This window comes from Pelophylax lessonae (genome assembly GCF_965119305.1).
Source record: "Pelophylax lessonae genome assembly, chromosome: 4".
Classification (NCBI taxonomy): Eukaryota; Metazoa; Chordata; class Amphibia; order Anura; family Ranidae; genus Pelophylax; species Pelophylax lessonae.
In genome coordinates this window covers 560,507,827-560,520,215 of record NC_138771.1, presented here as the reverse complement: position 1 = coordinate 560,520,215, position 12,389 = coordinate 560,507,827, and the positions used below count along the sequence as shown (strand labels likewise).

At 39.5% G+C, this 12,389-nt stretch overlaps 1 protein-coding gene across 2 annotated transcripts in view; it reads right to left on the bottom strand.

Annotated features, from left to right (window-relative positions):
• DOCK5 (dedicator of cytokinesis 5) overlaps window positions 1-12,389 on the bottom strand; it is a 220,632-nt gene that overhangs the window by 43,879 nt on the left and 164,364 nt on the right. For both annotated transcript variants that reach the window (XM_082254554.1, XM_082254555.1), the window contains 6 exons: window positions 10,262-10,340; window positions 7,928-8,028; window positions 5,511-5,569; window positions 3,986-4,140; window positions 1,431-1,516; window positions 1,106-1,262 (listed from right to left, as the gene is read on the bottom strand). In XM_082254554.1, the coding sequence (XP_082110680.1) occupies window positions 1,106-1,262; window positions 1,431-1,516; window positions 3,986-4,140; window positions 5,511-5,569; window positions 7,928-8,028; window positions 10,262-10,340 (637 nt within the window). The remainder of the gene's footprint in view (window positions 1-1,105; window positions 1,263-1,430; window positions 1,517-3,985; window positions 4,141-5,510; window positions 5,570-7,927; window positions 8,029-10,261; window positions 10,341-12,389) is intronic.

Below are 12,389 nucleotides of genomic sequence, written 5' to 3'. Positions count from 1 at the left end.
AAAGACTATGACTAAAAATAAATTGAAGTCGGACGTCAAAATTAACACTGTTACTAATATTGCCTTTTCAGGAGCTAAAGCCAAACTGTCAACAAGGTCTACTCAAGAGCCAGAATCCACAAGGAGGAATTAAAGCTTTCTTCTCTCTCACTTCTAAACCTTTGGTTGAGAAAGAAGGGGAATCACAGCAGAGTTTCCTAGGATATACTTACTGTAAGAGTGTATCTGGTACTGGTCTAAACAAGGGCAATGATGTAACTACTACTGTGATCTAGAGATGACCATACACGTTAGAGTCTGACTGTAAGATCAACTTTAGATTTATCAAAACTTTGTAGTATCAGGACCTAGCTAACCTATCCAATTATTTGGATCCAATTAGACAGACCCTTGCACTGCATAGTTTTTGGTAGATTTAGGAGAGATTTTATGATCCGATTTTGGTGAGCTTTTACCGAATATGTGATAGTGGTCAGCAAAGTCACAAAGCTCTGGGGAGACACCTTCCCACAATTCTCTGCACTCCTAAATTGGTTGGGTTGTCAGGATTCCTCCATACTTCCCAACTGAATTTGAAACAAGAAGAAAGGAAAGCTTTTGCTCCCCATTTTGTCATGCAGAGAGCAGAACAATTTGAGAACATTCTTGGAGAAAGGTAAGGGTCTATCAGATAGATTCCAGTTACAGGGATATTCATATATTAAATCAATAAAATGTATGATTATTGGAGTTCATGTATATTCCTAGCATTCTACTTTTACTTTTGGTTAGTAAAACCTCAGTACTTGAGCTCTGAGGCTTACATGGCAGCCAAAACCATTATTAGGGGGTCCCGATCTCCTAGCTTGATCTTCAACTTTTTTTCCTATCATGGACAATGCAGCAGGAGGGAAAACACCCAAAAATGGATGTAAACACCCCAAACTTCATGTAAAAAGCTGAGACCTAAGGCAGGGAGATCTTACTGCTTATGGATACAATAAACCAGCCCACCAGTTTCTATCCTTAACGAACATGCAACTTTTGAGTGGATGAAGCGTGTATACACTTTTAAAGAAAGCAGCAATTGGTGTGCGTCCATATTTTGTCAATGGCTATTTGATACCAGCAGATTGACGGTGCAGCTCATCCGGTTCTCTTCACTTTCGTCATTGGCTATTGTTCGGTAATCAAGGAGGTTCTCCAGGAGGCTGCTGACCAGAACGGTGAAAACTTCTCCAGAGCTGGACAGATACTTGTGTTTCCGGCAGTGCTCCAATAAGCTGCAGATGGAGAATGAATGGAGATAGAAAGGGAATTAGGGGAAATGGAGATAAAGGAGAAGGTCAAGACAGTCCATGAACATAAAGAAATGCATGCATTTTCCAAAGATAGCATTTTTAATAAAAACAGGATCTGCAAAGATCTTAAACTTAAAAGGCAAAACTCACAGCTTCTCTAGAAGGTCCTTGTACTGCCGGTCCCCTTGGCCACCTTCTACCTCTTGATCCAGACGAGTGATCAGTTCATTCTCAAACTGCAGAATAAATATTCGTCAAAAACATCAGGCAGAAGTGGAGCCATCATAGTGCGCTCTCTCTCCAATTTATTCTATTTTATGATGAATTTCTTGCAAGACTTTTATTAAATAATTCCTTAACGAAAACAGTGCTTTAGTAAACCATAGGTACTTGCACAATGAAAACTATAGAAACATTTAACGTTTCTTGCCAGGTTACATGGCTACTTTGGATAAACTAAAGTATTTGAGAAAAATGAATAGGTATAGACTGGATATATACTGTATGCACTTTGCCTTCCCCTATGCCAAATTTGCTTGGAACTCTGTTCTTAACCAGAGGTCACATTGCACCACCAGAAAGGAAGTGTACTTTTATGTTCTCAAAAATAGATGCTAAAGGGACCCAATCAGTCACCTAAAAATAAAATCTTCCCTGCGAAAGAAGAGCTGTTATACTCTCCACTCAGGTGGCCCATATCTCCTATCTTCTCATTGTTCGAGCACTGCAGCCTCAACTCTGCACCATTCAACTTTTCTGGGAGTGCCAAATGCTAAAGAGTCTGATAGAGGCTGGAGCCCCTGTATTACCAAGTCTAGTCAAACAATCACTGAAGTACTTATACAGCAGAGCTCTACTGGTTAACAAAAATGGTAAACTGGCTTTTAAATTGGTTTCAAAAATAAAGGCTTATGCTTTGAAAAACTGGGAAACTAGGACAAAACTGCTAAGATCAACGCTAATGTATGCAGGCATTTTTTAAAATGTATTATTATTGCTTTTGCTTAAGATATTTGGAAGGATCAGGAATGGAATGTTTGAACTTGAAATGGATCCAACAGTGTTTAATATTGTGTTTCTGTAAACAGCCTGTTCCAAATGAGTTCAAAAGTATCCATTATTACTGAAGGCTCTTGAAAATATGTTGAGTGGTATATATATATATATATATATATATATATATATATATATATATATATATATATATATATATATATATATCTATATATACAGTATATCTATATCTATCTATCTATATATCTATATATATATATATACACACACACACACATATATATATATATATATATATATATATATATATATATACACACACACACATATATATATATACACACACATATATATATATATATATACACACACATATATATATATATATATATATATATATATATATATATATATATATATATATATATAAGAAAACAGCTAAAAGACATGAAATCTAAAAGGGGATGACCTAATAAATAGAAATGCTGAACCTACAATTGAACCTAAACTCAAAAGATGATACTCTGCCATCTTACAGGGAACATCTGGAAATGGTAATTTTGCCTCAGCTTTATCCTACAAAAAAAAAAAATGTACATTTTGCTTTGAATTCCTCCTAAAAAAATGGCAGTTCACTTCCTACAGCTAGGATCTCCTGTGTTGACAGCCTCATAGCTGCACATCTGCAGTGTAAGATCATCAAGACACTGCTGTCTCTTGACTGCTAGTCTTACAAGATTTTCAGTGAGATTGAGTGATGTCACTACTGTGCTGCTCACTGTTCTTCTTGCTGGAGAGGAAGCTGTATCTGATGCCTGCAGTGCAAGGATCTCCCTTTTTCTGCTTCATCTATTCAAGTGATCTACGCTTCCTGCACTTCTCCTGCTGTTCTTGATCATTACTTTACCAGTCATCAGATCACCAGTCATCAGGGAGGAAGCTCTGGTAAGAAAAAGAAAGCCCTGCCTTTACCAAAATGTCTCCACCCAGAGATAGTGCAGAACAAGGTGTGGTAAGTCAGTAATAGAGAAAAGATTCACTGCAGAGAGTCCTCAAGCAATACTGAAGGGTAGTCCCTTGTCCTCCATTTGTCTTCTAAGGGCGCAGCTTCTGTAATAGAGGTCCTCTAACTCTTGATCGAGCACTTTAAATGAATTGAACCGTGAAGTTGAAAGAAAAGGCCTGCTAGCCATTTTATTATTAAATAGGCCCTAAAAAACTAAAATGGAAAGGACCTCTGTCACAAAAATGTACAAACACCTTGTTCCACAGGTCACTTAACAGTCTAACATTGTACTCTATGCCAACAGTCTGCTTCAGTAGGAAATGCTAACCCTCTTTTGTTTTTCTGTGACTTATAAATAGGAAGAACCTAATAGGTGCTCACCTAGGTGCTGCAGATTCACATAGGAAAGAAAAAAACATGTGGAACAGAGGGTCCACAGTGTCTACATCCTGCAAACAATAACCTCAGACTGGCAGTGCCTAGTGCAGCTGTATAGTCCTTAGGGGAGAAGCAACATTTTTCTTACAAATCCAACCTCCTATTGGGCAGGGCTTATACCTCCAAAAGTTATCTTTCTCCCTATGGCAAGGATATTTTCTGATTCTTTGTTGATTGTCACTGAAATATGTATTTTGATCTTATTGTTCCTAAATAAAGGTTTTTGTTTAAGCTTGATGCTACTTACCATGTGGAAATGCCCACTCCCACTGAAGTTATATTCATGCTGCATCATATCAAAGAAGATGGGAATTGTTGCCTTTCGTAGATCTGGCTCTGGAGTGAGCGTCACCTCCAGGACTGGTCCCACCATGGAAGGGATGAACTTAATCTTGTGAGGGCCTGATGAAAAATAAACATGAAATGTACTAGATGTCATGGACAGTGACACTTAAAAGTCACACACTATACAATTTCAATTACGTTCTTTATGTTAGGCTCATTTCACATGGGCTTCCTGATCAGGTCTGCCAGTCAGTTTTTCAGGTGGACCTGATAAGAAGCTCTATGCATTCTGTATAGGCAGCTGGATGTAAACGGATTTGTGTCAGTTTACATCTGCCTACCTCCAAGTTCAGAAAAAAAAATGGAAAAGGACTGTCTTTTTCTGTTTTTCTAGACATATATGTGATGGATCAGAGGTAGCCTAATGTAAACAATTAAAGTCAGTTTACATCTGGCCGCCCATACAGCCAACATGGGTCTGCCACAGTTTGCTGTCAAAATGCAGACCCAAACTGAACGGGCATGTCCTGGTTCAGCTCCAATTCAGCAGAGGATCTGTTCATGGATCCACTAAAAAATGGGGAGATGCGTATTATTTGAAAATATTTATAAAATTATTGTTTTTAGTACCTATTATATTACCTATTATATTTTTTGTTAATACTTTCTATAGCATGGTATTGTACAAAGTAATAGCTATGAAAAGGGAGGGTAGTACAGATCATCAAATACAAACAATGGTCCAAAGACTAGCTCACAAAGTTGATAACCAAAACATACACTATATAGGCAAAAGTTTGTTGGCACCTGACCATCACAGCTATATGAGGCTACCATTAGGGGAAACACCCCAAAGCAGAAAGGGCACCACTAAATTACATTTTTAACACTCCAATTCAACACCATGGACAATAATATTGACTTGGCCTCCACTCTTACAGAAAGGATTTCCACAATGTTTTGGAGAGTGCCAATTGAAATTTGTCTATTCAATCAAAAGAGCATATGTAAAGTCATGTACTGATGTTGAACAAGAAGTCCTAGCTAGCAATCAATATTCCAATTCATTCCTATGGTGTTCAGTAGGGTTGAAGTCAGGGCTCTCAGGTTTCCCCATACCAAACCATATGTTTATGGACCCGAACTCCACAATTCAAAAAGGTGTCTACATATTTTGGTCATATAGGAGTTTATTTACTAAAGCTAGAGAGGGCAAAATTAGTCACAATTCTGCAGAGAAACCAATGAGCTTCCAGGTTTTATTGCTAAAGCGTAATTAAACAAGCTGAGGTTAGAAGCGGATTGGTTTCTCTGCAGAATTGTGACTAATTTTGCCCATTCTAGCTTTAGTAATTAAACCCCACAGTGTGAAAAAACAGAAGCAAGAGCCCCGCTTATACAAGCTCACAGTGTTGTTAATTGTGAAACAGAAAAATGCACTTTAAGGAAAGTAGGATTATAGTAACAGATGTGTATGGATGTCTCACCTAGATTATACCACATATCTCTAATCTTCAAACCAATCTCCTTTCGCATATCTCCATATCTGCAGAAAAAGGATCCACAGTTGAACGCATAATATTTATTGCATAGTAACAAAAATAAAGCAAAAACAAGATCCACAATTTACCAGAATATCTCCCAGCTACTTTAGACTTCTTTGTATAGCAATAAAAGGTTCTGCTCCCTCCTAGATTCCCTGTTTGCCCTGCAGGGTTATGTACCTTGCTGGGTGGACTGAAGCCTGGCTATTCATATGCTGCATCCATAAAGTACTTTTAATAAAGATTATCCCCCATGGAGGTTTTCATGGGTATGGGACACCGAATCACAGAAGATCACCAAAAAAAAACCACAAAAAATAACTGACTGCTTATGTACACACCCCATTATAGTATTTAGTAGCAGAAGCAATTACAGCCTTGAGTTTGTGTGAATTAAGCCTCGTACACACGATCAGATTATCGGACGATCTTTCGTCCGTTTTTTGTTGCATGCTAGTCTCATGACAAAAGTGAAGAGGTTACTTTCATACGAAAATTCCCATACGAATTATACTTCAGAAGTGATGTCATGTGTTGGATTGTTTTGTATGTGTTCTTTCATTTCTGAGCCTGCCTAGTCTTGCTTTTATGATTTTTTTCGGACGAAAACTGTACTAATTAAAAATGAAAAATCGGTCGTTGTGTTGAAATACGATAAAACTTTTATAGCCTGCACATCGAGTTTTTGTCGTCCGAAAATCCGTAATCAGCTGTCGAAAGCACTATACTAACAATCCGAAAATCGGCAGATTGTTCATCGGACGAAATGTTACTTCCGATTTTCGTATTGTGTGTACGGGCCTTAAGTCTCTATCAGCTTTGAAAACCTGGACATGCCAAACCTTTCTGTATTTATCATTTCTACCCTTTGGGGTCTGCTGCAAAAATACATCCTCGCAGCATGATGCAATTCACTCAGTGGCCATCAATCTTTTGCTGGCCTCTCCTACTAGACATTTTGCATTGTCCATCACCTGACTCGTGCTTTTCAATTGCTTTTTACAGAGCTGCTTCGGAGTGTCCTTTTGTGTTCATGCTGTAGGTTATGGTGTGATACCTGGGAATTTGGAGCGGCGCTTACTATATCAAAAAGGTCATCATATGGCTATCAAGAAAAGTTCAATGACGCAACAAGCCCTTCCCAATGTGTTTCGTCACTCAGGAGTTGCCTGAGGTATGTCTAATGAAGTGATTCATATTGAAGAGGCAATTTGTTTATAATTTGTACAACAACTAATAGGAGTTATTTGGAAGCACTTATTAGAAAAGGCCCGTAGCAGTTTTAATAGCACTTATTAGGTTAGTACTTAAACACTTTAATTTAGGATATAGTAATGCAATATTGTTGATAGCCAGATGATGACCTTTTTGATATAGCAAAATTCTCGGTTTTCTTCTTGGATTACCACCTTTTAGGTTGGTAGTCTAGGTGCAGGCAGCTACAGTATATACACATTTTTCTATTTCATTTTCATAGTGCAGTGTTTTTTTTGGGGATTTTTTGATTATGGCATGACACTGACTGACCAGGCAGTATAGTCAGTTGGGCCTTCCAGACACACATGTATTTATACTGCCATCACCTGGACCTTCATATATATATATGTGTATTTATACTACAAATCACTTGGAAAAAGCTTGAATTAAATAAAAATAAAACAAAAATAACACAGGATTTAACAATTCCCAACTCTATTCAAAGTAAACCAATGTGTTGGCTTTAGATATCCATTAAGCTGTGAACAGGTCACAGAATGACCGGACAACAAATAGGGGGTGCAACTCAGGGCTCCAGCAGGGTCCTCTCCCAGCTCCAATGATACAAGAGACAAAAAGGTCCTATGCGCTGCACATCACTGCAAGACCCTGTGGATATGTGAAATGACAGCCTCAGCCCAGGCTACAGCCAGGCCACCTCCCCCCTCCCCATGCATTCCACTCTGCCCCCAGAGCTTAATTATGGGGATCACAGGATATGTATCCTACAGAAGTTACCAAGAGAAAACCTAGCTATACATAGACTAATTCCTGGCAAAAAAGGTAACATCAGAACTTGTATAAATATGTTATTTTTTTTAAATAGTATTTTGATATTAAACAGAAGCAATTACTGCATTTGGAATGGTAGGGGGTGATTATGCAATTTCTCCTCTAATGATCTGGAAATTTGGCAGGGCTGCCAAATGGCCGGATTGCTCAGATATAGCCTGTGTAAGATCAGGAGGAAGTCATGGAGACAGCCCGGTCTGCCTATGTACAGCACAACAAAGATATGTATGCAGGGGGTACAAGAAAACCTGAGTGCAAGGGCATTTCTCTGAACAGCACACAGACAAACACATACTTGTACAATTTCTTACTTGCACATAATTTTGTGCCGTTTCTCCTGGGAAAATCTGTGCAGCTGCAGGGATTCATGGGTTAAAAGTGACACAGCAAGGTGGAAGAAGTTATTCCAGAGCTGGGAGAGAGAAAAAAAAAAGCATGTTAAAAACCTGTCTGCAGGACACCTTTTAAATAACGCTTTATATTGGAGACATTCAGTTAGCTGGCACATTCAGTTTATATTGGTTAAAAGGCTAACTCCCCATTTTGCACCATGTTAAACCCATATTTAGGGTGTAACATGCAACATGTAGTGCAAATGAGAGATCGCTGTACTGGTAGTCCATTCATATTTCCTCTGAGGTGCAAACACAGAGTTGGAGAAAAAGCCTGCAGGAGCCTGGCATTGCTCACGCGAATCACTGATTGTGGTGCAATGCTTTGCAGGCTCCAGAGCAAAAAAATAATAATAATAAATGCCCTTTTTTTTCCCAAATATATGTGCATTTATTATTTTTCTATAAAAGGCGGACTCTTAGCCTTTAAGAAGTGCTTGTGATGTGGTTGATTTGGGCAGAAATTAGGAAAATAATACACAATTAGAACAGATCTTCCAGGTGACCAAATATTAGGTGTAAATGCATCTAGGTTTTCTCCTCAGGGGGCTACTGATCCTTAAAATAAATCTGGCATTGGCCTGTATGTTACATAAATACAAATATTTCGGCAATAAGAAAAAATACTATTATGCAACAATCTTTGTAAAATATGCCCATTCTTCCGAACACTCGCCTATCTATTGGCAGGTCTGATCTAAGGGCTCATTTCACACTGACTTGCACTAAAATGCAACATTATGATGTGAATGGGACACATTGGAAATTATTGTTTTCCAAATGTCCTTCCGTTGATCTGCTTTTTACAACTGCCCTTAAACTGGTGTGAATTAATGCAAAGAACTCTATTGCTTCTGGCACAGTTGATAAAGCTGTCTACATACACCTAAGGGCATTCTGACAAGAATGGCAGAATCCAACTGCCATCAGGTGAGAGGACTGGGTAGGAAATGCACAAACAAAACATGTTGCCTTGGTCCAGTAGGATATTTGTTGCAAAACTGAGGGACAAAGAAGAAGATAAGTGGCCTGCATGTCTATTTATCTTAGAATTGTTGGAGGCCAGATTGGGACAGTGGCCCCAGCCCTCCCAACTCCTCTGCACTACACTTGGCTACTGATGCCTTCCATTACAGCAATGGGCTAACATAGAACATAAGGGGCATGGCCAAGGTCTTCAACAATAAAGCTGGTTGATATTTACATTCAAGAGCACACTCAGCTAACACCCAAGCATTCCTTGGTAGAAGCCTTGTTTAGATTGTTCATAAGGTGATGGGACATGGATGTGTGTCTTATCAGTTCCATATGTACACTATATTGCCAAAAGTATTGTGACCCCCTGCCTTTACACGCACAGGAACTTTAATGGCACCCTAGTCTAAGTCCGTAGCGTTTAATATTGAATTGGCCCACCCTTTGCAGCTATACCAGCTTCAACTGTTCTGGGAAGGCTGTCCACAAGGTTTAGGAGTGTGTCTATGGGAATGTTTGAACATTCTTCCAGAAGAGCATTTGTGAGGTCAGGCACTGATGCAGGAGAGAAGGCCTGGGTTGCAGTCTCCGCTCGAATTCATCCCAAAGGTGTTCTATCGGGTTGAGGTCAGGACTCTGTGCAGGCTAGTCAAGTTCCCCCATCCCAAACTCGCTCACCCATGTCTTCTTGGACCTTGCTTCGTGCAATTGTGCACAGTCATGTTGGAACAGGAAGGGCCAACCCCAAACTGTTCCCACAAAGTAGGGAGAATTAAATTGTCAAAAATGTCTTGGTATGCTGACGCCTTAAGAGTTCCTTTCACTGGAACTAAGGGGCCAAGCTCAACCCCTGAATAACAACTCCACACCATAATCCCCTTCACCAAATGTGAAAAGTTCCAGTGCGTGTAAAGGCAGGCGTCACAATACTTTTGGCAATATAGTGTACATATGGAACTGATGAGACACACATCCATGTCCCATCACCTTATGAACAATCTAAACAAAAATTCCTATTAGTTATGGGCAACACCACCATTGTGTTCATTTCGCCTTCTCTAGTCTGTTTTATAATCCAGACTCAAGTCCTACATTTTAACAAGAACAATTGTGATTTATATTCACATAAAAAACCTTTTACATTTAGCTGTCCTTCATTTTGGATTTTATTTTATCTGGTTCTCAGTAAGCTCGTATGCCATCAGACACAAGTCTGGCAGTAGTAGCATGCAGTAATGCAGTCATTTTTGCATTGTATTACCTTGTCAAGAATCTCACCTGAAGTTCAAAGTTGGCCTGATCAAGGAAGAATTTGTTGAGAACAGAGGAGAACCTGTTCATGGCACGGAGAAACACTCTGAAATACATGAGGGATGGTAAATGTTATGGTGCCTCATATATTACGGATCTGTGCTTTTCACCCAATAAGGCCCAGTACATAAACTGATAAAGTTAATGGAATATAAGCAATGCAAATAGTTTGGACACACCTGTGACAGTAAGGGGTTAACACCATAATAACAATCACCCATTGGGATTCTTAACCCAGCTGAAAAACTTTGTGATAGGATCACTTTCATTCTCTCTTGGACTATTCACTTATTATTATGGGTCCTTGGACACACTCAGTATTATGCCATTCACTTGGGTCTCTGGCATCTTCATGATCTCACCCATATCATACCTTTTATACAAATTTTTATCTTTACCATTCATATTTACTTATGCATTCTTGCTACTATTATAGATATTCACTTCTAGGAGTGAAGGGTTTGAGATCCTCTTTTTGGAGAACCATTTTGCACCAACGTTTGATTCGTCATGCCTACTTGACACACACGGGCTTCGCCCCCTCAGTTCCCTGGCTGGACATACCCTTGCATGACCCGCTACCCCCTTTTTTCATATATACTCAATATCATACTGTAAGTGACACCCTCACTGGTTTGAGACCTTGTGATCATTGGATATATACTATTGTTCATCTATGTACATTCTTTCTAGATATCTAAACTGTGCCTACTCCTGAAGAAGTGAAATTTGTTCACGAAACGCGTTGAGTCTCCTACAGGCCAATTCGGCAAGTTTATACATGCGATCAATTGTCTTATGACTGTATACAATAAAATGTTTTATTCATGTACTCTACCTATGTTATTATCATGATATTACTGTATTACCCTGTACCACTATTATGGTCTTGCATATCTACAATTGTACTATTCATGGTTACTCCCATATTTTGGGGTTACATATTAAGCATTACTGGTTTTACTAATAAATTTACTATGCATTTTACATTGGTTCCTTTTTTCTTTCTTTATTTTTACCCCTACTTTAATAGCTGGTCACACCTCATTAATTATTTTTGTTTTTGCTTACATGCAATCAGGGATGGAGACTCTGTTGGCCATGAGTCTCATATAAAGTCCCAAACTCCTTTCCCTGTTCTTTGTGATAGGCTTCTCTTAGACAGGCGATAAGCTTACTGCCCTCTGAAAAGTGATCCGTGGTGGATTACATTTCAGAAGGTGGTATAGCAGTTGCTGACATTCTTTCAGGAGGTGCTACAGCTGCCTCCTGACACTTCTTTTTTTTTTTTTTTTTAATTGCTGAACAGCAATTTTACATTGCAGGAGTGTGCTGGTTATGGTATGACCCCACTGATCTCAAGGGCAAGTTTGACAGGTGGTGCTGCTTCTGCAGCCCGAGTAAAAAATGCCACGGCTGTGAAGCAAAGCATGGACTTGGAGGCATGTGTACAGCCTGGTCAGGCTGTAATATTAGAATTCAGGTGGGAAGCTGGGCGGGGGGGGGGGGGGGGGGGGGGTTGGGTGCTGCCTGTGTAAAAGATAAAAGGAAAAAGGAAGGAGCCTCTAAGTGCAGTATTAAAACCGTTTTAAGGACACAAATAGAGAACACTTACACAATGATTTGTGAACAGCAGGCATGTAAAGACAACATGTGGTTTGTTCCATGGACTCCCTAATGGCTCCCTTTCCCTGAATCCATCCAGCAGCTAAGGAGGATGAAGGGAGGCGTGGAGCACTACAGAGGAAGGTCCCAAACCGAGGTCGCGGTGGAACGCACGCCTCACTCATGGACTGCAGGAATGTAGTGACGTCACGGGGCGGTAACGCGTTTCGGAGCATGCGCAGTAACGCTCCTTCGTCAGGCCAAAGGGTTTTAACACTGCACTTAGAGGAGCCTTCCTTTTTCACTTTGTGTTCACCTATTAGAGCGTGCTTCTGCTCTCTGGAAGAGCAGCCCTAAGTACAGCCAAGAAACCATTTACCTACACAGGAGGCCAATATCATGTGTATTAAAGACAGAAGTGCCCTATGGTCCTTATATCACTGCCTGTGTAAAAGAGCTCATCGATTATTCTTTCTTCAGAAAAAGAAAA